Genomic DNA, 24,446 nt, shown 5'->3' with positions numbered 1-24,446 from the left:
CTTCCCGATCACTGGGGGGACTTCAACCAGGCTAGCTTGAAGAAGTCTCTGACCAACTACTACCAACATGTCACCTGCAGAACCAACACACTTGATCACTATTACATCACCATCAAGAGCGCCTACCGTGCCATCCCGCACCCACACTTTGGCAAGTCCGATCACCTGGCTGTACTACTCATGGCAATATAGGCAAAGACTAAGGACCTCCGCACCAGTGATGAGGACTGCGAAGGTATGGTCAAGGGAGGCGGGGGACTGTTTACAGGACTGCTTTGGATTGGTAGACTGGACTTAGGGATTCATCTTCAAATCTGAATGAATATGCCACAGCTGTCACTGACTTCATCAAGACCTGCATGGACAAATGTGTGCGTCTGAGAACATACCAAGTTTTCCCAAACTAGAAGCATTGGATGAACCAGGAGATTCACAGCCTGCTGAGGGCTAGATCTGTGGTGTTCAAGACCGGCGATCCAGAATCCTACAAGAAGTCCAGTTATAACCATCATGAAAGCAAAAAGGCAATTCTGAGTGAAGTTGGAAACACAATCAGGTGCACAACAGCTGTGGCAGGGTTTGCATCCCATTACTTCCTATAAGGTGCAACCTGACAGCATAAATGGCAGTGATGCTTCACTCCCTGACAAGCTCAACATCTTTTAAGCACGATTTGAAAGAGAGAAAACACTACATCTGTACAAATCCCCACAGCATCCAATGACCCTCTGAACTCTGTCTCAGAGGCCGATGTCCAAACATCCTTCAAGTTAATGACGAATGTGATTGGGAACTGAATATCCAGGGGTACACAGTGTTTAGGAAAGATAGGCGGGTAGGCAGAGGGGGTGGTGTGGCCCTGATGGCTAGAAATGATATAAAATCAATAGAAAGAAGGGACATGGGGTCAGAAGAAGTGGAATCCTTATGGGTGGAGCTAAGAAATGGCAAGGGTAAAAAGACAATAATAACAGTTATATATAGGCCCCCTAACAGCAGCTGGGATGTGGACTATAAGTTACAGTTAGAAATAGAAAAAGCATGTCAGAGAGACAACGTCAAGACAATTATGGGGGATTTCAACATAAAGGTGGATTGGGAAAGCCAGGAAAGCCGTGGATCTCAGGAGAGCAAGTTTGTGGAATGTCTACAGGATGGCTTTTTGGAGCAACTTGTTGAGCCCACCAGGGGATCAGCTGTTTTGGATTGGGTGCTGTGTAACAAACCGGAGGTGATTAGGGAACTAAATATAAAGGAACCATTAGGAACTACTGATCACAATATGATCGAGTTCAGTTTCAAATTTGAAAAGGAGAAGCTGATAGCAGGTGCATCAATATTTCAGTGGAACAAAGGAAACTACAGTGGCATGAGAGAGGAACTGGCCCAAACTGATTGGAAAAATAAGTTAGTTGGAGGGACGGCAGAGCAGAAATGGATGGAATTCCTACAAGAAATGAGGAAAATGCAGGATAGATATATTCCAAGAAAAAAGATTATGAATGGGAAAAATGGCACAAAAGTGGATAACGACAGAGGTTAAGGCTAAAATAAAAGCAAAAGAGAGGACATACAAGGAAGCAAAAATTAGTGGGAATACAGAAGACTGGGAAACTTTTAAAAACACAGAAAGAAACTAAGAAGGTCATTAGGAAAGAAAAGATGAATTATGAAAGGAAGTTGGCAGATAACATTCAAAAGGATACTAACGGTGCGGGAGAGATTATAATGGATAACAAAGAGATGGCAGAGGAACTAAATGAGTATTTTGCATCGGTCTTCACTGTGGAGGACATCAGCAATATACTGGATAGTCAGAGGTCTCGGGGTAGAACTGAGTTCAGTTAAGATTACTAGAGAGATGATGCTCAGGAAACTAAATGGACTAAAGACAGATAAGTCTCCCGGACTGGATGAAGTGCCCCCTCAGGTTCTGAAGGAGGTGGCTTTAGAGATTGTGGAGGTATTGGTGATAATTTTCCAGGTATCAATAGACTCCAGCATAGTTCCAGAGGACTGGAGGGTCGCAAATGTAGTTCCGCTGTATAAGAAAGGTGGGAGGCAGCATAAAGGAAATGTCAGACCTATTAGTCTGACATCAGTAGTTGGAAAGTTATTGGAATTGATGCTCAAGGATGAGGTTATGGAATACCTAGAGGTGCGAGGCAAGATAGGTCCAAGCCAGCATGGTTTCATGAAGGGAAGATCCTGCCTGACCAACCTATTGGAGTTTTTTGAGGAAATCACAGGTGGGGTGGACAAGGAGAGGCAGTGGATGTTATGTATTTGGACTTTCAAAAGGCCTTCGACAAGGTGCTGCACAAGAGGCTGATTAATAAGATGAGAGGTCATGGAATTACAGGTAGGATATTGGAATGGGTGGAGCATTGGCTGGTTGGCAGAAAGCAAAGGGTGGGAATAAAGGGATCCTGTTCTGGTTGGCTACCGGTTACCAGTGGTGTTCCGCAGGGGTCAGTGTTGGGGCTGCTTCTTTTCACTTTGTACATTAATGATTTGGACTATGGAGTAAATGGTTTTGTGGCTAAGTTTGCAGACGACACCAAGATAGGTGGAGGAGTAGGGTGTATTGAGGAAGTAGGAAGGTTGCAGAGAGACTTAGATAGTTTAGGAGAATGGGCAAAGAAATGGCAGATGAGATTCAATGTTGAGAAATGTGCCGTTGTACACTTTGGAAAAAAATAAATGGGCAGATTATTATCCAGATGGGGAGAAAATTCGAAGTACAGAAGTGCAAAGGGACTTGGGGGTACTCGTGCAGGATACCCTAAAGGTTACCACCAGGTTGGATCGACAGTAAAAAAAAAAGCAAAAGCTATGTTGGCATTCATTTCGAGAGGTATAAAGTATAAAAGTAAGGAGGTGTTGATGAGGCTCTATGGGGTACTGGTGAGGCCTCATTTGGAGCACTGTGCGCAGTTTTGGGCCCCTTATCTTAGGAAGGATGTACTGATGTTGGAGAGGGTTAACAAAAGATTTGAGGATGATTCCTGGAATGAAAGGGCTTACGTACGATGAGCGTTTGTCGGCTCTTGGACTGTACTCACTGGAGTACAGAAGAATGAGAGGGGAACATTTAGAATGTTGAAAGGACTGGACAGAGTAGATGTGGCCGTTTCCCTTGGTGGGTGAGTCCAGGACTAGAGGGCAAAGTCTTAGAATTAGAGTACAGGTTTAAAATAGAAATGAGGAGAAGTTTCTTTAGCCAGAGGGTAGTGAATTTAAGGAATTCTTTGCCACGTACAGCTGTGGAGGCCCGATCATTGGGGGTGTTTGAGGAGATTGATAGTTATCTAATTAATCAAGGTATCAAAGGATATTGGGATAAGGCCAGAAATTGGGGCTAGATAGGAAAAGTTTTAGTTCAGCTCATGGAGCAGACTCAATGGGCCGAATGGCCTACTTCTGCTCCTTTGTCTTGTGACTTTGTGAACCCTCAAGGCGTTAGGCCCCGATGGTGTACCTGGCTGGCTACTGAAAACCTGTGCTGATCAACTAGGTGGGGTCTTTAAGGACATCTTCAATCTCTCACTGCTGTACTCTGAGGTTCCTACCTGCTTAAAAAGGGACAGAAATCATTCCAGTGCCCAAGAAGAGCGGGGTGAGCTGCCTCAATGACTTATTGCCCAGTAATACTTGCATCTACTATGATGAAGTGCTTTGAGAGGTTGGTTATGGCTAGAATTAACTCCTGCCTGAGCAAGGACCTGGACCCTCTGCATCACAGGGACCCTCTGCAATTCACCTACCATCACAACAGGTCAACAGCAGACGCAATCTCACTGGCTCTCCACTCCGCTTTGGAGCACCTAGACAACTGCAAGACACATGTCAGACTACTGTTTATTGATTACAGCTTGGCGTTCAACACCATCATTCCCTCAGTACTAGTAATCAAGCTTCAAAACCTTGGCCTCTGTACATCTCTGCAAGTGGATTGTCAGTTTCCTTATCGGGAGACCCAAACTCAATGATTCACGAACAGCTTCTTCCCCTCCACCGTCAGATTTCTTAACAGTCCACTGAACACTACCTTGTTATTCCTTTTTTGGACTATTTATTTTTGTAATTTACAAGTTTTTGTCTCTGCACTGTACTGCTGCTGCAAAATAACAAAGTTCATGTCATATGTCAGTGATAATAAACCTGATTCTGGAAAAAATTAAACATGAGCTGCACTAAGGTGGATCGCATGCACAAATACCCAGGTTAATTTCCCAATGGGCACCAATCGTCCTGGAAATGATTACTAGTTCAATCCAATGTATGGAAAAACACTTTTATTCATGACTTGCACATTTAAAAAGTGTGCAGATGGAACCAATTTCTTTGCAATTATTTCCAAACTAAGTCATACCATTCTCTTGTATAATTTTTGTAATGAAACAGCAGAAACACGTGCATTAGCCCTTTGTCCTGTGTCAAGTAAGACAGCCACTGACTAGTGAGACCAGTGATTTTTCTTTCACTCTGCATCTGGTAATGTAGCTTTCCCTCAAGTTGAATTACATAATCACTGTATTACCATGTTAGACAGCATGGAAAGAAGCCCTGCATTTGACTGTTTACACATTGACCATCAAGCACCCATCTACACTAATCCCATTTTTTATGCTCCCCACATTCCCATCAACACGCCAGATTCTCCACTCACTTACGTGCTAGGGGCAATTTGCGGTGGCCAATCAACTAACCAACCTGCACCACTTTACAATGTGGAAGCTGGAGTACATTATCGGAAACCCAGTTGATCTTGGAGAGAACACACAAACTCCACACAGACAGCACCTTGCGTCAGGATTGAACCCAGGTCACTGGTGCTATGAGGCAGCACCTTTACCAGCTGTACCACTGTGCTTCCACTGTAGTGGAAAAATAAATGCAATCAGACTACAACTGGGGCAATAAACTGTAATATCAAATAAACAGGCTTTTTTTATTCTTGCTAGACTATTTTAAAAATATGCAATGCATTAAGCTGGAGCAAGTGCCTAATATACACACCCACTAAAAGGTTTCACTTAACACTTTTGAAGCCTCCTGCTTTATCTTGGTGGGAAATGAGGGGAGCTGAACTGAGTTCCTCCACAGGCTCAGGTTGGTCAATTTGTAATGCGTCTCTTCCTAGAGAAACCTTTTGCCACTGTGTAATGGTGTTATTCAGACTATATCTTGAAAAGAGAATTAAGTTTACACCAGCAGGGAACCCCTGTCCAACTGCCCGTTACTGAATGGCTTCCCTCAGGCACAGAGCAAGCAGGCTGTGTTGAAATGTATTTGCCTGCTGTCCATTCAAAAAGTGTGTCTATATATGTTATAGGTTGCTTCACAAACATCATTACCATTCTGTCCTTACTCCTGCAAACCAGACAGACTAAACCCAAGCATTGACCAGCTGTAACTCAAGGAAAACAACTAGAACTGAGGGTTTCTCCATGAAGATATAAAATTAATGGACCTCTTGCTTTGGGTTATTTTGAAACCAATATTCCAGTTTCCGGTGCCCAATAGTACTTAAGTCAGTGTGCAACGAGATTTCCACAATGAGTTTGGTTTAAATACAACTCCACCCATTTGATTATTTTAACTTTAACTTCATTCTGTGACTCTTTTATTACTTGTTTCTATAAGTTCCAGGAGAGCTTCCTTTTCTGCTGACTCCAGAAGTTTATTAATCAGTTCATCCAGCTGTCTGCCACCACACAGCACCTCCTGGAAAACAACAGGAGAATAAGCCAAAGGACAAAATGTGGGAGGTTTACATGTGCTACTAATAAAAGAACATCATGAGGGGCACTGTTAAGATGGATGGTCACAGTCTTTTCCCCGGGGTAGGGGAGGCAAAACCTAGAACGCACAGGTCTAAAATGAGAGGGAAAAGATTTAAAAGGGACCCGAGGGGCAACATTTTCACACAGAGCATGGTGGGTTTATGGAATGAGTTGCCAGAGGAAGTGGTAGAGGCAGGTACAATTATGACATTTAAAAGATATTTGGACAGGTACATCAATAGGAAAAGTTTAGAGGAATATGAGCCAAATGCAGGCAAATGGGACTAGCTGAGTTAGGAAACCTAGTTGGCATAGATAAGTTGGGCTAAAGAGCCTGTTTTCCATGCTGAATATATCTTTGACTCCATATCTAAAAACTGAGTTAAGAATCTAATGTGATTAAGCTGCTATTTTTTGTAACAGGTTATAAATCCCAACCAAATTAGCATTGTTACAAAGACAGACTAATTATGATCACTACCTGAAGGGTTGTTGGAAGCAGTGTCAATCAAAGGTTTCAAATGAGAATCGTATGGGCATTTGAAGGAAATTAATTTACAAGGTTACAGGGAATGAACAGGGGATGGTATTCAGTGTATTGTTCAACACAGCAGGTAGGGTTTCAGTAACTGGTGTCTGTGTGGTAACAATTCTGTAACTCTGTTTTTCAGTTACAGGTATCATAATCATTGTCAAAGCAAGAATTCTGCAGTTGCTGGAAATCTGAAACAAAATCAGGCACACTCAGCAGGCCAGGCAGCATACGTGGAAACAGAGAATCAGTGTTCCAGGATGACGATCTTTCATTAGAACTTGCAGATACTTAACTTGCAAATATTTGAAATTAAACATGTTTTAAGTTGCAGAGAATGGGGAGGGTGGAGGGAACAAAGGGAATGTCTGAAAGGGCAACCAAAAGAAGTTTCTGTTGAATATTTCTAGTTTTTCCTGTTTTTACTATAACTACAGTGTCAGCCTCTGTAACTAAAGCCCACCAATTAAATGCCATAGTTCCCAATAGTTATTTTAAAAAATCCTTCTTTTATACGTATGATACATCTCACCTTAATGTCCCTCAAAACGTAGTTGATTCGGTGATCCGTAACCCTGTCCTGTGTGAAGTTATAGGTACGAATTCTTTCTGACTGGGCTCTTGTTCCAACCTGTAATAAACAAAGTTACAGTAGATTTCCTACAGCAGTTATTTGTTGTGCATCATTAAGGAAAAACAATTGTTCTGACTTTGAAATATAACAATGAAGCAGTAAGACATAAGCAGATTACTCACTTTTTGAACATACTCCTGACCTTAACTAAAATTGTTAACTCCCTGGTTGTGTCCACAACACATTAACAGGAAACTGTCTTGATTGCATTGCATGAAGCTGCCCTTAAGACCACCTCTCTTCAAGACCAGTTTTTACCAGATCTACGCAGATAACGCAGCTCAGAAACGCAGGGTGTACAGAAGCTCTGGGATATGAGGGACCTGCGGAAGACTATTCCACAATATTGTAAAACTTTTCTGTATTTCCATAATTTCCCTACGACATAGAAGGAAGTCATTTCAGCCCATCGGGTCCACTCACAGAGCAATTCCATATCCCCTGCTCCCACTGTCGTGGTTACCCGCGGTAAATACCTGCAATAAGCAGAAGATTACTCAAGAATTAAACTTTTATTTGCAAACAAAAGTTGTGAAAGCCAGACAGTCAGTTACCAGTCACCCTCTGACTACTGCTCTCTGACTGCCCCCGAGCAAAGTTCACAGGCCTTTTTTTATACCTTTTTTCATAGCTCAATTACATTGTTACAATCCATCATGTTCTCTCTTATCTTCAGTTTCATCCTTCACCATTTGCCTCCTTTCACAGTTGTCTCCTGGCTCACAACCATTTGTCTTTTGCCACAGTCACTTCCTGACTCAATCACAGGGTGCCCCAATTATCTATGGGCATCGGGAGTACTGGTACTAGTCCACAGAACTATCAGTTATAAAACAATACTAGGCTTATTCGCTACAAGGCTAACAGTTATAAAACATCACTATGTGTCTCTATTACTTATGAGTTCTAAGACTCGCTTGCACCTGGCTTATCAGTTATGAAGACTATCAGCTACAGAACTGCTACAAAATCATTAGTCGCACTAGCCCTAATGACCATTAGCTACACAACAGATCAACAGTGTCTTCCTAGGAATGGGGTAACCATCTGTTTAATGAGCTACAATAAATCAAAAGTGTCTCCCTAGGAATGGGTTAACTATTTCTTTAATTAGCTATATGTTTGCCGCACTAAGAGTTTCCCGCGCTCGAGCTGAAGGAGGAGATCTTAAGGAGATGAGCAGCCATCTTAAACACAGAGCAGACTATGAATAAAAAAAGTATAGCCTCTACTTTCTATATATTCTATACCACCAACGTTTTATGTAATCTATTATCCCCACATTCCCATCCCACCTGCACTTGGGTCAATTTACAGCAGTCAATTAACCTATCAAACTTTAGTACAAATTTTCCAATGCTCCAAATCTAAACAGAACCAATTATGAACATAAAGTTATTTCGTCTAGCCACTAATGTTGTCTCTGGCCAGCACAGTGTGCATGAGAATTAGTGCATTAATCAGGAATAGTTCCTTAAAGAACACAGAACATTACAGCACAGTATAGACCCATGATGTTGTGTCGACATTTTATCCTGCTCTAAGATCTATCTAACCCTTCTCTCCCACATAGCCCTCCATTTTTCTATCATTCATGTGGCTATCTAAGAGTCTCTTAAATGGCCCTAATGTATCTGCCTCCACCACCTCTGCCAGCAGTGCGTTCCATGCACCCACCACTCTCTGTGTAAAAAAAATTGGGTCTGACATCCCCCCCATACCTTCCTCCAATCACCTTAAAATTACACCCCCTCATGTGAGCCATTTACACCCTGGGAAAAGGCTCTGACTGTTCACTTGATCTATGCCTCTAATCATCTTGTACACCTCTATCAAGTCACCTCTCATCCTCCTTCGCTCCAAAGAGAAAACCCTAGCTCGTTCAACCTATCCTCATAAGACATGCTCTCCAAGCAAGGCAGCATCCTGGTAAATCTCCTCTGCACCCTCTCTAAAGCTTCCACATCCTTCCTATAATGAGGCAACCAGAACTGAACACAATACTCCAAGTGTGGTCTAACCAGAGTTTCATAGACTGCAACATTACCTGGCAGCTCTTGAACTCAATACCCCAACTAATGAAGGCCAACACGTCATACGCCTTCTTAACAACCCTATCAACCTGCGCGGCAACCTTGAGGGATCCATAGCCATGGACCCCAAGATCCCTCTGTTCCTCCACACTGCTAAGAATAGGGTCAAGATGGGTCAAATCAAACATAGAGGTGGTAGCTCTGATTATAAAGGTTAGGATTAGGACATTAGACAGAAAGGATCACAGTTCAAAAGACCAGGAAATGGAATGAGTCTGTATGGATCCAGGGAATGAGAGGTGGAAGATACAGGTGGGTTTAGTAGTTTATTGGCCCTCTCACAGTAGCTGTATTGCCTCTTTCCTGATTATTCACTCTCAGATTTCTGATCACTGTCTAATTACACATGACCATATCTAAACCTGCATGCCGGTTAGGTCTACACAGATTGGTTTACAAATGATTGTGAATACATTCCATGAATTTGTCTTTGAGACTACCTTTGCTAATCTCAGTTGCCCAGTTTAATCTCACAGTAAAGAACCTACTGGCGAAAAGTGATCATAAAATGATCAAACTTCACTTTCAAGCTGAATTTTAAATCCTAAACTTGAAGTGGGTCTTAAGGCAATTTACGTAGGTGGGAGTGATAGGTTGGCTCAAGTGGATTAACAGACATGGCAGTAGATAAATCTGAACTCTACTTTGGTTAGAGTGCTGCATACACTTCTGGTTGCGAGTGTAGACTCCTAGAGAGATACTGCATGGAACAGGCCCTTCAGCCCATCCAGTTTGTGCTGACCATCAACCACTTACTTACAATAGTTCCAGATTAATCCCATTCGTTTATTCTCCCCACATTCTCATCAACTCCCTCCAGATTCTACCACTCAATACACAATTTACAGCAGCCATTTAATCTACCATCCCAGAGAAACAAAGGACTGCAGATGCTGGAATCGAGATGAAAAACACTATGATGTCGGAGGAACTCAGCAGGCCAGGTAGCATCCGTGGAGAAAAGAGGCAGTCAACGTTTCAGGTCAGGACCTATCACCACCTTGTGCCCACCCCGCCTCCCCTCTTTTGACCACCTATCACTGCTCTGCTTTTCCCTCCTATATATAAAATATATATATATATATATATATATATATAAGGCTTCCCCTTTTCCTATCTTCAGTCCTGAAGAAGGATCCTGACCTGAAACGTTGACTGCCTGCTTTTCTCCACGGATGCTGCCTGGCCTGTTGAGTTCCTCCAGCATCATCGTGTTTTTAACCTACCAACCCACACATCTTTGGGATATGGGAGGAAACCGGAGCACCGGAGGAAACACACGCGGTCACAGGGAGAATATGCAAATTCCACAGAGATGGCACCCAAGGTCAGGATCGAACCCAGGTCTGTGGTGCTGTGAGGCAGTGGCTCTATTGGCTGCTGTGTGGCTCCGGGAAAGGAACATTTGTACAAGTTAACATAATGTAACTGTAATGAGATAATGAAACTGGCAACATGTGAATGTTTACAAATAAAGTAATACTTTAGACATTAAAAAAACTAAACAGTCTGTGACTCCCTCCCCTTGAGAAAAGGGTGACACAACAGATCCTTTAAAAGGTTTTGCTGGAGTCCACACAGAGACAATGTTCCCACTAGTGGGGAAGAGGCCATCAATATTAGTCATCAAGAAATCCAGTCAGGAATTCAGATGAAACTTGTTTACCCAGAGTGGAGAGAACATGGATCTTGGTATCTCAAGGAGCGGTTGAAGTAAATAATACAGATGCATTGGAGGCTGGACAAACAAATAATGGAGAAGGGAATAGAGATTTGTGCTGATAGATAAAAGAGGTTCAAGTCTGGTATGGACTGGCTGGGCCTGCTCCTGTCCCTTACATCCTATGTATATAACAAGTGCCAGATATTTAAAGGAACATTCAACAACTATTAATGAACATACGTCCCGTTAAGAAATATGGATTCCATAGGAAAGGTGATCCTTCAATGATTAACTAAATAAGGATGGTACTAGATTGAAAGAAAAAGCTTATGATATTGTAAAGAATAGCGATAGACCTGACACTCTGGGAGATTTTTAGAAACAAGCAAGAGATAAGTAAAAAACTAACTGCTGGAGGAACTCAGCAGGTCAGGCAGCATCTGTATGAGGGAAGTGGGCACTCGACGTTTTGGGTGTCCGTGTTACAGTTACAGAGAATGTGCAGTGCCAGTACACAAATAAAGTGCAAGGGCCACGATGAGGTAGACTTGGAGATCAAGAGTTCATCTTTAGCATATGAGAGGTCCATTCAAGAGTTTGATAATAGTGGGATAGAAGCTGTCCTTGAATCTGGTGGTACATGCTTTCATGCTTTTGTAAAAGGTTAAAAATTAAAAAGGTCTGGGTGTGGGGTTGTGTGGTTTGGTCATAGACAAAAAACAAAGGGCAAGGATAAACAGGTTACTTACTAGCTGGCAAATTGTAACTGGTGGGTGCCTCAGGGCTCAGCACCAAGTCCTCAGCTACGTACGATCTATTTTTATGATTTGGATGAAGGCACTGAGTGTAAATCTCTTGGCTTGATGATAATACAAAGATAGTTAGAAAAATAAATTATGAGTAGAATACAAGGGTATGTGCAAACAGATTTAATCAGAGATTTGAGGGGGCTTCATGGGGTATGTGTATTGAGAAAGTTTCCTCTAATGGGGTTGTCAATAACAGAGGAGCATATTCTCAGGAGAAGGTGTCAACTGCTTTAGACTGATTGAGGAGAAATTACTTCTCTCATAGATACTTAAGTACATTCAATGGCTGAAGGATGGACTTTTAGACCATGGGAGAATCAAACATTATGGGGATCATACTGGAAAATAGAGATGGTTCAGGCCAAAGACAAGATTCTATATCGTCATATTGAATGATGAAGCACTCTCAACGGGCTGTATGGCTTAAACCAGTTCCAATTGCTTATGCAGTATAATAAGGGGAAATTCACTTGTCCAGGAAGTCTAGAGAAGCAGAGTATTATTTAAATGGTGTGAGGCTAATGAATGCTAGTGTTCAGTGAGATCTGGATGCCACTGTGCAGAAAGATAGAAATTTAGCACGCAAGTAAAGCATGTAATTAAGAAGGTGAATGGAGGATTGGCCTTTATTTCCAGAAGGATGGAGTACAAGATTAAAGAAGACATGCTACACATCTACCGGGCTTTGATGAAGTCTCACCCAGAATACTGCCCACAGTTTTAGTCTCCAATTTAAGGAAGAATATATTTGTCTCAGAGTCAGTACAAAGATTCACTATATTGATTCCTGGGATGAGGGCATTTAAATATGAGGAATGATTCAGCAGAATGCGGTTATACTTTCTGGAGTTGGATTAGATTAGATTAGATTATTGTCATATACACCAGGGTGCAATGAAATTCCTTGTTCACATGAAGCTCACAGAGTAAACAGTAATAAATACAACAATAAATACAATCACAAGCACAAAACAGCAGAATGGTGCAAAGACAGTAGTGCAATTTGAAGTAGTGCAAAAAGAAATGCTGAAGTGACTATAACAGAATAATAGACAGGTAGAATTAAGAGTCTGAGAATGTGGCAGCACCACCGGGAAGCCGATGTGAAAGAGGTGATTGGTTCAGGAGTCTGATAGCAGTGGGGAAGAAACCGTTCTTGAGTCTGGTTGTCTGGTCTTTCAAGCTCCTGTATCTTCTCCCAGAAGGTAGAAGAGAGAAAAGAGAATGGCCAGAGTGGCAGGCATCCTTGATGATACTACTAGCCTTCCTGAAGCGACGCACCGTGAAGGTGGACTGGATGGAAGGAAGAATGAGAGGTGATGTCATTTAAACATATAAAATTCTGAGGGACTTGACATGTTGGATAGCTCTGCCTCTTCTAGAACCAGCAATCATAAAGAGAATCAGGATAGAGGGTTGACCACAAGACTGAGATGAAAAGAAATTCTTTCTCAGAGGCTTGTGTATCTTTGGAATATTCTACCCTGGAGGTATGTAAATGTTGTGTCATTAAGTGTTTTTATAGTCGAGAATACTGGAAAAACATGGGTTAGCGGGATTGATCAATAAGGAGGTGCTGAGGCTAAGGATCAGATCAACCATAGACCTGCATGGTGGAGCAAGTTCAGAGGGCCATATTGCCTCTTCCTACTCTTGTGTCCCTGTTCTTACATTTAGCTGATGGAATCATGGATCAGAATACTGGTGAACTGAGAGTGCCAGATTTTAGAGAGATACAGCACAGAAACAGGCCCTTTGGCCCTCTGTCTGCACCAACTAGCAACCATCCATTTACACTAATCCTACAGCAATCCTATTTTTGTTCTCCCCACATTCTCACCACCTCTCCCCTGATTTTAGGAAACGATAAACCTGAGTTACATTGAAAACAGGCGAGACTGAAATTGTTCTTTGTGAACTGTTACCTGCAGTTTCCGGGTACTCTGCCTCTTCTCCAGTTCTTTATCTGCAACCCCCTGGTACAATTTTGCTTTCAATGTGCGCATGGCCAGCTTTTTGTTTTCTAACTGTGATCGGTGCTGTTGACATTCTATTGTTAAACCTAGAAAAGTTTGGATACATTAACGATAATCTGCAATAATCTTGTATCTGAAACAATACACATCCTTCCAGAAATAAGAACTGAAAATGCTGGAAGCACTCAGCAGGTTAGGCAACATCTGTGGAGAGAGAAGCAGAATTAATGCTTCAGGTTGATGATCTCTTACTTCTGAAAGATCAGATCCTAATATTTTGATCATGGTCCCTAATTCCAGATTCCCACATCTATGGCAATTATTTTCTCTTTATATATATATTGTATCAATTTCTTTAATATCTTGAAAACACCAACCCTCTCTGTAATCATTCCTTGCAAGTGGAGTCCAAGCGTCATTCTGGTAAATCTGCACTTGCTCCAGGCCAATATATCTTCAAGCTGTGGTGTCCAGAATTGCTCACAATGTTCCAGATGTGGTCTAACAAGTGCTATGCACAGCTGTGGCGTAATTTCTACCATGTGCTCCAGTCTGTATATGTAAAAGCCAGCATTCCGAGAGTGTCTTGATTGCTATCCATCTCACTCCAGAAAATTTTCTTTCACAATATTTTTATTAAATCCATGAAAAAAATTCAGAGTACATGCATCAAAAAAAGGATAAAAATACTACTGAATACATTGTGTTAAATCATACTTAAGATCACAATACTCTAAATTAATAATCACATGTAATAGTTAATAAAGAAAAAATTGGAATATTTTTATTATAAAAAAAATCTACCCCCACTACCAAAACCGAAGCTGTTTGATAAAAGAGAAGACAAGAATAAACCCTTGAAACCTAATAATATCAGCCAATGTCTGTAGTTTAGTCACCACATCAAAGGTTTTGAAAATAATTCAAAAAAGGTCCCCACAGGGTTTGAAAGTCTAAGTTAGATTCAAGAATTGAACAACAGATCTTCTCTAGATTCAGGTATGACATAACATCCCGTAACCATTGAGCATGAGTAGGCGGAGTAACTTCCTTCCATTTAAGCAACACAGCCCTCCTGGCTATAAGAGAAATAAAAGCCAGAATGTGTATCAGAAGCCTTCAAAGTTATATCTTTTTCTCCAACAATCCCAAATAATGCAGTCAGAGGATTAAGTTTAAAATTTATTTTAAAAAGCACAGAGAAAGTTTGAAACACCCCTGTCCAATATTTTTTAAGACTCTTACAGGTCCAGAACATGTGAATTAAAAAAGCCTCTCTGTTATTGCATTTGTCACAGTAAGGAGATATATCGGAATAAAAACGGGATAATTTATCTTTAGACAAGTGAGCTCCATGGACCACTTTAAATTGAAGGAGAGAATGACGGGCGCATAATGACGAAGTATTAACCAATTTAAAAATTTCATTCCAAATTTCCTCAGAAATTGACATCCACAAATCTTCTTCCCAAGCATTTTTAACTTCATCTAGTGGCACCTTACTCATTCCTAATAACCTATCATTAATAACCTATAATAACCATCGTGAAAAGGCTTCAAATTAAAAATTACATCTAATAAATTTTTATCAGGACTCATAGGAAAAGAATGTAATTGAGATCGAAGAAAGTCTCTAATTTGTAAATATCGGAAAAAATGAGTTTTTAGTAAATTATACTTGGAAGACAATTGTTCGAACGAAGAAAGGTTTCCTCCAGCAAACAGATCCTGAACAGGGTTTTTAATAGATTGTGATTATTAGGGTTAGGTTTTTATAAGGTTCTTTTTTAAGTGTTTCTATAAGTTTTAATCGGGAAGAGTGGGGGCTGGACTGCGCAGGTGCGGCGCGGGTATTTTAAAAAGCAGGGAGAAAAAAAAACAACTTCGGAGGCTTCATGGGTTTCGGTTCGGAAGACTTTGGAGCAGATGTTTTACTTTTTTTTATCTATTTTTTAATAGGGTTTTAATTATAAGGGCTAGTTTTTAATAGGGCTGTGATTATTAGGGTTAGATAAGGTTCTTTTTTAAGTGTTTCTGTAAGTTTTAGTCAGGAAGAGTGGGGGCTGGACTGCGCAGGCGCGCTGCGGGCAGTTTAAAAAGCGAACGACCATATCCAGCGGGCAGCGTCGGAGCAGGCAGTGGAGTGAGAGGGAACAGAGTGGTTGGGCTTTGGCTTAAGGGGCTTCGGCGTAAAGGGGCAAGGCAGGTGAGTAGCTGGTAGGTAGGTAAAGGCAAGGTTTACCTGTTACCTGTGATAAATATTTAAGTAGGAAAAACTAGGGGGAAAAAAAAGGAATTAGTTCAGATGGAGGACATGGTGGTATCCTGCAGCTGCTTGATGTGGGAACTCGTGGACCTTGCTGCTGTCCACAATGGCCACATCTGCAGTAAGTGCTTGAGGCTGGAGGAACTTTGGCTCAAAATCGATGAGCTGGAGTTACAGCTTCAAACACTGTGCAGCATCAGGGAGCGGGAGAGTTTTGTAGATACTGTACATAAGGAGACGGTCACCCCCTTACAGGAGGTAATTCTGGAGTCCAGGAAGTAGGTAGAATGGTGACTGTCAGGGGAGGGAAAAGGAAGAAGAAAACAAACAGGCAGAGAGAGCAGAGGACCCCGGAGGCTGTTCCCCTCAGTAACACGTTTTCTGCTTTGGAGACTGTTGAGGGAGATGACCTGCTGGGGCCTAGCAGCAGTAGCCAGGTCTGTGGCACTGGGACCGGTCCTGCTGCTCAGAAAGGAAGGGAGGAGAAGAGGAAGGCAGTAGTGATAGGGGACTCGATAGTCAGGGAAACAGATAGGAGGTTCTGTGGCAGTGAGCATGAATCCCGGATGGTTTGTTGCCTCCCAGGTGCCAGGGTCCGGGATGTCACTGATCGGGTCCACAGGATTCTAGAGTGGGAGGGAGAACAGCCAGAAGTTGTGGTTCATATTGGTACCAATGACATAGGTGGGAAGGGGGATCGGGTCCTGAAAAGTGAGTTTAGTGAGCTAGGCAGAAGGCTGAGGACAGGACCTCAAGGGTAGCAATCTCGGGATTGCTGCCAGAGCCAGGCGACAGTGAAGGTAGGAATAGGAGGAGATGGCAGGTAAATGCGTGGCTGAGAAGCTAGTGCAGGAGGGAGGGTTTTAGATTTTTGGATCATTGGGATCTCTTCTGGGGAAGGTGGGACCTCTACAGAGAGAATGGGTTACACCCGAACTTGAGGGGGGCCAATATCCTTGCGGCCAGGTTTGCTAGGGTGGTTCAGGAGGGTTTAAACTAGATTGCAAGGGGGAAGGGAACCGGAGGAGTAGGTCAGAGGAAGAAGGGGATGGGGAAAAGTCAGATCTGACAGGTAGAGAGGCTTTGAGGAAGGAGAAGCAGAGTACAGGCTACAAAAGTAGTAAGGTGGATGGGCTAAAGTGCATTTACTTGAATGCCAGAAGCATCAGGAATAAGGGAGATGAACTGAGAGCTTGGATAAGTATATGGGACTATGATATTGTGGCTACTACAGACACATGGCTGACATTGGGACAGGAATGAATATTGAATATTCCTGGTTTTCAGTGTTTTAAAAGGGATAGGGAGGGGGGGAGAAGAGGAGGAGGGGTGGCGATACCGGTCAGGGACATAGTTACAGCTGCAGAAAGGGTAGCTAATGTAGAAGGATCCTCTCTAGAGTCAATATGGGTGGAAGTTAGGAATAAGAAAGGGGCAGTTACCCTCCTGGGAGTATTCTATAGGCCCCCCGGTAGCAGTAGGGATACTGAGGAGTAGATTGGGAGGCAGTTTTGGAGAGATGCGAAAATAACAGGGTTATTATAATGGGAGACTTCAACTATCCAAATATTGATTGGCACCTACTTAGTGCCAAAGGTTTAGACAGGGCGCAGTTTGTTTAAGTGTGTCCAGGACAGATTCCTGATGCAGTATGTTGACAGGCCGACTAGAGGGAATGTCATATTAGATCTAGTTTTAGGTAATGAACTGGGTCAGGTGACAGATCTATCGGTGGGTGAGCATTTGGGGGACAGTGATCATTGCTCCATAACCTTTAGAATTGTCATGGACAGGGACAGGAGCAAAGAGGACGGGAAGATATTTAATTGGGGGAAGGTGAATTATGAGGCTATAAGGCGAGAACTTGGGAGTGTAAATTGGGCTGACATTTTTGAAGGGAAATGTACTATGGAGATGTGGTCGATGTTCAGGGATCTTTTGCAGGATGTTAGGGATAAATTTGTCCCGGTGAGGCAGAGAAGGAATGGTAGGGTGAAAGAACCGTGGGTGACGAGAGAAGTGGAACAACTAGTTAGGAAGAAGAAGGCAGCATACATAAGGTGTCAGACAGGGCTCGTGAGGAATACAGAGTAGCAAGGAAGGAGCTTAAGAAAGGGCTGAGGAGAGTGAGAAGGGGACATGAAAAGGCTTTGGCGAGTAGGGTTAAGGAGAATCCCAAGGCTTTTTTCTCGTACATAAAGAGCAGAAGGATGGCTAGGGTAAAGGTAGGTCCAATTAAAGACAAAGGTTGGAGGATGTGCCTGGAAGCTGTGCAAGTGGGTGAGGTTTTCAATGAATACTTCTCTTCAGTATTCACCAAGGAGAGGGGTCTTGATGATGCTGAGAACAGTGTAGGTGAGGGTAATGTTCTAGAGTATGTAGATATTAAGAGAGGATGTGTTGGAGTTGTTAGAAAATATTAGGACAGGTTAAGTCCCCGGGGCCTGACGGAATATTCCCCAGGCTGCTTCGTGAGGCGAGGGAGGAGATTGCTGAACCGTTGGTTAGGATCTTTGAGTCCTCGTTGTCAATGGGGATGGTACCGGAGGATTGGAGGGTGGCGAATGTTGTCCCCTTATTCAGAAAAGGTAGTAGGGATAGTCCAGGGAATTACAGACCGGTGAGCCTTACGTCTGTGGTGGGTAAGCTGTTGGAAAGGATTCTAAGAGATAGGATCTATGAGCATTTGGAGAAACCTGGACTGATTAGGGACAGCCAGCATGGCTTTGTGAAGGGAAGATCTTGCCTCACAAGCCTGACAGGGTTCTTTGAGGAGGTGACCAGGAAGATTGATGAGGGTAGTGCAGTAGATGTGGTCTACATGGATTTTAATACGGCGTTTGACAAGGTTCCGCACAGTAGGCTTCTTCAGAAGGTCAGAAGCCAAGGGATCCGGGGAAGCTTGGCCGTCTGGATTCAAAATTGGCTTGCCTGTGGAAAGCAGAGGGTTGTGATGGAGGGAGTGCATTCGGAATGGAGGGCTGTGATTAGTGGTGTCCCGCAGGGATCGCTTCTGGGACCTCTACTTTTTGTGATATTTATTAACGACTTAGATGAGGGAGTGGAAGGCTGGGTTAGCAAGTTTGCAGATGACACAAAGATCGGTGGTGTTGTGGATAGTGTGGAGGGCTGTAGAAGCTTGCAAAGGGATATCGATGGGATACAGAGCTGGGCTGACAAGTGGCAGATGGAGTTCAATCCAGATAAGTGTGAGGTAGTACACTTTGGAAGGACAAACTCCAAGGCGGAATACAAGGTAAATGGCAGGATTCTGGGCAGTGTAGAGGAGCAGAGGGATCTGGGGGTTCATACCCACAGATCACTGAAAGTTGCCTCGCAGGTAGATAGGGTAGTTAAGAAAGCTTGTGGGATGTTAGCTTTCATAAGTCGTGGGATCGAGTTTAAGAGCCGCAAAGTAATGATGCAGCTTTACAAAACACTGCTTAGGCCACACTTAGAGTACTGTGTCCAGTTCTGGTCACCTCATTATAGGAAGGATGTGGAGGTGTTGGAGAGGGTGCAGAGGAGATTTACCAGGATGCTGCCTGGATTAGAGAGTATGGATTATGAGGAGAGACTAAAGGAGCTAGGGCTTTACTCACTGGAGAGAGGGAGGATGAGGGGAGACATGAGAGAGGCATACAACATAGTGAGAGGAATGGATAGAGTAGACAGCCAGCGCCTCTTTCCCAGGGAGCCAATGCTCAAAACAAGAGGACATAGCTTTAAGGTATTGGGTGGGAAGTTCAAGGGAGACATCAGAGGCAGATTTTTCACCCAGAGAGTGGTTGGTGCATGGAATGCGCTGCCTGGGGTGGTGGAGGAGGCTGATACATTGGACAAGTTCAAGAGATTGTTAGATAAGCATATGGAGGAAGTTAAGTTAGAGGGATATGTGGAAGGAAGGGGTTAGATAGTCTTAGGTGTGGTTTGAAGGGTGGCACAACATTGTGGGCTGAAGGGCCTGTATTGTGCTGTATTGTTCTATGGTTCTAAAATGAGTAATACCCGATTTGTCCCACTCCTTAAAAACTACATCAGTCATAGAAGGTTTGAAAAAATAATTAGAGAAAATGGGACTGGACAAAGAAAGACTCAATAAACCAAAATATTTTCTAAATTGTAACCAAATCCTCAAAGCGTGTTTAACTACTAAATTATCTGTTAGTTTATTTAATGATAAAGGAAGTGAAGAACCAAGCAGAGAAATAATAGAAAATTTTTTAAAAGAGTTAGCTTCTTAAGAAACCCATACTGGACAAACCTCTTGATTAATGTAATGTAACCAAAACGTAAGATTTCGTATATTGACTGCCCAGTGATAAAACCTAAAATTAGGTAAGGCTAAACCTCCGTTCTTTTTAACCTTCTGAAGGTGAACTTTATTTAGTCTAGGATGTTTGTTATTCCATATGTAGGAAGATATAATTGAATCAAGAGAGTCAAAGAAAGACTTAGGAATAAAAACAGGTAAAGCCTGAAATAGATACAGGAAGTCCCCGGGTTATGAACGAGTTCCGTTTTTGAGACTGTTTGTAACCCACTTGAGCCGGGGATCGCGGCTGCGCATGTGCACTTGGGCCGGGGATCGCGGCCGTGCATGGCCCCAGCCACATGTACACACTTGGCCCAGGGTTCCCCGGCCGCACATGTGCACTTGGCCCGGGGTTGGGCCAAAGAAGGTGTACCGCCGCTGTGGTAGGATCGGGGGCCGGGCCCACTTACAAACCAACCTTCGTGGTCGGTTCGTAAGTATGGGCGTTCGTAAGTCGGGCGTTTGTAAATCGGGGACTTCCTGTATATGAATTTAGGTAAAATATTCATTTTAATAGAATTAATTCGGCCAATCAATGATATAGAGAGGGGTGACCAACTTCATAAAACCCTTTTCACATAATACAGTAGGGTGAGAAAATTTTCTTTAAATAAATGTTTATAGTTTTTTGTAACTGATACCCCCAGATAGGTAAAATGATTTCTTACAATTTTAAAAGGAATGTCAATATCAAGTGGTACCAGGTTATTCAAAGGAAAAAGTTCGCTCTTGGGTAAGTTCAATTTGTATCCTGAAAACTGACTAAAACAAGAAAGTAAAGAAAGCATAGGAGGTAACGAGGCTTCAACATTAGATATAAAAAGTAATAAATCATCAGCATATAACGAAACTTTATGGTTAATACCTCTTCTGGAGATACCAACGATATCTCTAGATTCTCGGAGAGAAATAGCCAAAGGTTCTAAGGCCAAATCAAAGAGCAAAAGGCTCAAAGGACACCCCTGTCTGGTTCCACATTGAAGTTTAGAAGATTTAGAATTTTGAAAGTTAATAAGAACTCGAGCAGAAGGGGATAAAATCGGGCCCAAAGTTAAATTTTTCTAAAGTTTTAAATAAGTAATTCCATTCAATCCGATCAAAGGCCTTCTCAGCATCCAGAGATATCACACATTCTGATATTTCCTTAGAGGGAGAATACATAATATTCAATAAATGACAAATATTAAAATGAGAATATCGATTTTTAATAAAACCAGTCTGATTGTCAGATATAATTTAAAGTAAAATGTTTTCCAATCTACGAGCCAGAACTTTGGATAAAATTTTAACATCCACATTAAGTAACGAAATTGGTCTGTATGGAGCACATTCCGTTGGGTTCTTGTTTCTCTTAAGAATGAGTGAAATAGAGGCTTCATAAAAAGATTGTGGTAATCTACCCAATTTAAAAGAATCTGAAAAAACAGCACATAAATGAGGTATAAGCAAAGAGAAAAAGGCCTTATAAAATTCTCCAGGAAATCCATCAGGACCCAGAGTCTTTCCTGAGTGTAAAGATCGTACACCCTCGGTGATTTCCTTATATGTAATAGATTGATCCAACTGTTTTTGGTTATCAGTAGAAAGTATAGGAACGTTTAATTGGTCAAAGAATTTATTCATTACAGTATCATCTTTAGGAAAATTAGAACTATAAAGTTTAAAATAAAATTCTCTAAAAGTATCATTTATTTCTAAAGGATCAGTTGTCCTCTCACCATTAGCTTTACAAATTTCTTTAATTTGCCGTCTAGCTCTGGAGATTTTTAATTGGTTTTAATTTACCTGTTTTATCTCCATGAATATAAAATTGACTTTTATCTTTTAAAAGTTGACTTTCAATTGGATATGTTAAAAGAAGATCATATTTAGTTTTAATTTCAATTCGCTTGTTATATAAAGCCGGATCTGGATCTAAAGCATATTTTTGATCTAATACTTTTAGCTGATTAACTAAATCGGCTCTCTCTCTGTTAACTTTTTTCCTAATGCTTGCTGTATAAGAAGTAATTTGTCCTCTAATAAAGGCTTTAAAAGTGTCCCATACGATAAGACTAGAAATCTCTTCTGACGTATTGTCTTTAAAAAGAGTAATTTGTTTCTCCATAAATTTTAAAAAGTCTTTATCAGACAGCAAAGTTAGGTTAAAACACCAAAATCTGTTTGTCTGAGGGAGCCCAGGGAGATTTAAAGATAGAAGCACGGGAGCATGATCTGAAAGAACAATCTCTTTATAGTCACAGGATCGAACTGATGGAATCATTTGATTATCAATAAAAAATATAGCCAATCTTGGAATATGTATGGTGAACATGAGAGAAAAAAGAATATTCCTTATCTTCTGGATGTAAAAAGCGCCAGGCGTCAATGACACCAGTTTTCATTAAAAATTATTGAAGAAATAAAGTTGATTTATTAGGAGCAGCTAATTTAGTAGATGACCTATCTAGTTTGGGATATAACCAGCAATTAAAGTCTCCTCCTAACACCAGAGAGTAAAGATTCAAAACTGGTAGAAGTGAAAAAAATCATTCAAAAAATCCTGGGTCATCCATATTTGGAGCATAAATATTAGCCAATACCATTGGTCTATTATCTATTTTCCCTGATACTGTAACAAAACGACCATTAGTATCAGTTATTACCTTATGTTGATCAAATGAAACTGTTTCATCTATTAAAATTGAAAACCCCTAGGTTTAGCTTGAAAAGAAGAATGAAATTGGAGACCATACCATCGATAAAAAAAACATGAAATGTCACAGCTACGAATATGAGTTTCTTGTAAAAAGATAATAGCGGCTTTGAGTTTTTTTAATATAGGCAAAAATCTTATTTCACTTCATAGGGTGATTTAAGCCTTTCACATTGAAACTAAGTAAATTAATAACCCGATCCATTATAATATTGTTTAAATGAAGGTAAAAAGAGAGTAATGAACAAACCATACTGAAATGTACTATCAAAATGTACTCCAGTGGAGTACCAGATAAGGTAACTGAGCAACAGCTTTGGCTGACAGCCCAAAACAGCTTCCCAGGAAGAAACCCACCCCCTCCCACCACCCAAAGACAACAAGCCAGCAAAGACACAGCTGGCACCTACCTAAAGACAGATTAACCCAAACTATCTCTGGTCAATAACTTTCAAGGTTAGTAAAATTCCAAACCAGTCAATAACAATGCGTTAAAAAAAAGTTACAAATGTAAAAAAACAAGTGTCCTTATTTCAAAATGTATTTGAAAAAACGATTAAAAAAAAAGATTGAAAAAAAATCAAAAAACATAAGCATCCAAAGTATTAGTAAGTGGTTACCAAAAAAAAATAAAAAACAGAATATGTTCATAGAGTGGAGAGTGAAATCATTGTTGGGAGTTTCCAGAAAAAACTGGGCTTCTGCGGGCGACTGAAACCATTTCTTCAAACCATTTTTCAGTATAATTCTGAGTCTTGCAGGGTAACGGAGAGATGGTTTGTAACCTTTCTGATACAGATCCGACATGACCTTTTTAAATTTAACCTGTTCCTTCGTAACCTCGGGTGAGTAATCTTCAACGATTCTGATCTGACAATCTTGATAGTCAATCATTCCCCTTCAATGTGCTTCATGAATTAGAAGCTCCTTAGTTTGAAAATCATGGAGAGAGATGATGATTGATCTGGGTTTGACTTGCGTAGGGAGTTTAAAAGAGGGTGATCTGTGTGCTCGATCAATCTTTGGCAAAGATTCTAGAATATCAGGGAATAACTGAGTCAAAAGTTTTGCAAAGAATTTCGTAGGTTGACTACCTTCAGACTTTTCTGTTAAGCCAAGAATTCGGAGATTGCATCTTCTACTCCTGTTTTCTAAGTCAATAACCTTCTGCTTTAATTTTTCATTATCTTTGGCTTGCTTTTTACAAAGGTTCTGTAAGTCATCAATTTTCCCATCCAAAACCGAAAGAGAGTCTTCATTCACTTTAATTCATCCTTCATGATCTTCCAGGATTCTTTGAATAGAGTTGAACTTGGAATTAAGCTGTTGAAGCTGCTCAAAAATAGTTTCCAGAGTTGCAGGAGGAACATCTTCCTTAGTGGTTTTCATAGCCTTAGCACGCCTTGTATTTATAATGAGATAAAATCACATTTAAATTTGCTACTGAGGATGAAAGAGAAGGATTTCAAACTGGGTTGAAGAAGTTAAATATAGTGAGAGCAGCAGCAAATAGCTGTTACTCCACTAACGGCCAGCAGTGACTCTCCAGAAAATTTTAAATGATTTTAATTTTAAATGAATGCTTACTTCCTTCAGACTTTTTGGACAACCACTACTTCCAGTTTTTCACCTCGAGAAAACTGAAATTATATGCCACAATTTTGCCCATTTACT

The 24,446-nt window shown here is 41.3% G+C and overlaps 1 protein-coding gene across 2 annotated transcripts in view; it reads right to left on the bottom strand.

Annotated features, from left to right (window-relative positions):
- Window positions 1-4,278: 4,278 nt before the first annotated feature.
- Window positions 4,279-24,446, bottom strand: part of LOC127569242 (peptide chain release factor 1, mitochondrial-like) — a 43,530-nt gene continuing 23,362 nt past the window's right edge. The window contains exons 8-10 of one of the 2 annotated variants that reach the window (XM_052013684.1): window positions 13,446-13,582; window positions 6,854-6,952; window positions 4,279-5,730 (exon numbers count right to left, since the gene is read on the bottom strand). In XM_052013684.1, coding sequence (XP_051869644.1) covers window positions 5,614-5,730; window positions 6,854-6,952; window positions 13,446-13,582 — 353 coding nt within the window. In that variant the 3' untranslated portion in view covers window positions 4,279-5,613. The remainder of the gene's footprint in view (window positions 5,731-6,853; window positions 6,953-13,445; window positions 13,583-24,446) is intronic. The other variant, XM_052013683.1, reaches the window with a different exon arrangement.

This window comes from Pristis pectinata, chromosome 4 (genome assembly GCF_009764475.1).
Source record: "Pristis pectinata isolate sPriPec2 chromosome 4, sPriPec2.1.pri, whole genome shotgun sequence".
NCBI classification, from domain to species: Eukaryota; Metazoa; Chordata; class Chondrichthyes; order Rhinopristiformes; family Pristidae; genus Pristis; species Pristis pectinata.
Note: the sequence above shows the minus strand (reverse complement) of the source record. Positions and strands in the feature narration are given on the sequence as shown.